This window comes from Leiobunum rupestre, chromosome 2 (assembly GCF_980474605.1).
Source record: "Leiobunum rupestre chromosome 2, qqLeiRupe1.1.hap1, whole genome shotgun sequence".
NCBI classification, from domain to species: Eukaryota; Metazoa; Arthropoda; class Arachnida; order Opiliones; family Sclerosomatidae; genus Leiobunum; species Leiobunum rupestre.
Window position 1 is genome coordinate 22,255,422 of NC_143385.1, and position 1,623 is coordinate 22,257,044.

The following is a 1,623-nucleotide window of genomic DNA, read 5'->3' on the forward strand; positions in this document are numbered from 1 at the left end:
TATGAGGACCGGGTAAATTCCTATATACGTAACGCGATACACTTCAAAATGCGTATACGTAGAATGGAATTAATTTTAAACTCCATTTTAAAAAATAAGATATCGAAGATAAATAATTTCAGAGTATAAAAAGGGAAAACCGTATAATAGTAAGACCATATTTAGAAAGTTCACCATCTGAATTGTATTGGAAGTGACTTCGAGGAACCTTAAAATGTAAGTAGGAATACTCAGTGATAATTCTTAACTTTGTCTTAATGTATTTATTTTATAGGAATTGTTCATTTCCTGTGTCTGCTGACAAAGGGTTAATCGTTTATGCAGATGAAACCATCTACTGCGGTCTATTAGATTTAACAAAGGGTATCAAACTAACAGAAGCGGAACTGCAAGAGCTATGGACAAAGAAAGATGCCATTGAAGCTTATTTCAATAACGAAGCTGAAACTTCGTGGGTTTTCACAGGTTCTGAAACTAAACGGTTTTCGGTTCATAGATTTGCCGAACAAAAGGTTTTAGATGTTAGACAAATGTACCATGGTTATGGAGTAAACTATGGAAAACTGTTACCGACTAAAGAGGGGGTAGCTTTCGCTCAATCTTCTTGGTTGAATTTCCTCGACCAGTACAAGTCTATTCAGAAGTGTTTAAAGAAAATCAAGGAAATAAAGGAGGCGATGACTAACGTTGTAATTAAACAATTACACGAAGCTCTTAAGAAAGCGTGCAATGGCTGTCAAATTGATCATCCATCTCAACTCCAGCATGATTGTATCATGACGGATTATTCTAAGCGCGTAGATTTGCATTTTTATGAAATAATTATGTCGGTAGATTGTGAAAATATTATTGAAATGTTTACTATTCGCTGTGAATTGTCGAAAGAAATTTTAAATAATATAATGTCACTAATAATATGCAATGCTAAAAACTTGTTAAAAAGTTAATAAAATTGATTGCACTAATGTTCCGATTCTCATTTACCATTATGGATTTAAGCTTACAACATCCAATGAATGGGCTTGTAGCCGGGTCCACCCAATGCGGAAAGTCATTCCTGGTGGGACGGTTGATTCAATATAAGAAGACCTGTATATCCCCTCCTCCGGAGAGGATAATATGGTGTTATACCGAGTATCAGCCGAAACTATTTCAATCAATATTAGAACACACACCTTCAGTCGAGTTTCACGAAGGGTTACTCGATGTTAATATATTAAACCCGCAAATTAGGAATTTAGTTATTTTAGACGATTTGTTATGCGAGATATCTAATAATAAAGATGTAACTAATTTATTTATTCGTGGATCTCATCACAGAAACACCTCCGTACTAATTTTAATGCAAAACCTTTATTACCCCGGAAAAGAAATAAGAACTTTAAATTTAAATGCTCATTATCTATTTATTTTTAAATCACCACGAGATAAATCAACAATTTATCATCTCGCGAGGCAGATATCTCCAACCAATAGCAAATACGTTATTGATGCGTTTCAACAAGCTACGTCACGGAAATTTGGGTATTTATTAGTTGACTTGAAACCTCACACCCCAGATCAGTATTTACTACGAACAGGTTTAATACCGGGTGAAGAATCGGCTGTCTTTATTCCAAAATG

At 34.4% G+C, this 1,623-nt stretch overlaps 1 protein-coding gene across 1 annotated transcript; it reads left to right on the forward strand.

The window, feature by feature from the left end:
- The first annotated feature begins 205 nt into the window (after positions 1-205).
- LOC149956331 (uncharacterized) lies at positions 206-894 on the forward strand. The gene is made up of 3 exons (XM_090166861.1): positions 206-216; positions 275-830; positions 886-894. Coding segments are annotated over exons 1-3 (567 nt in total). The 5' UTR covers positions 206-214.
- Positions 895-1,623: the final 729 nt, after the last annotated feature.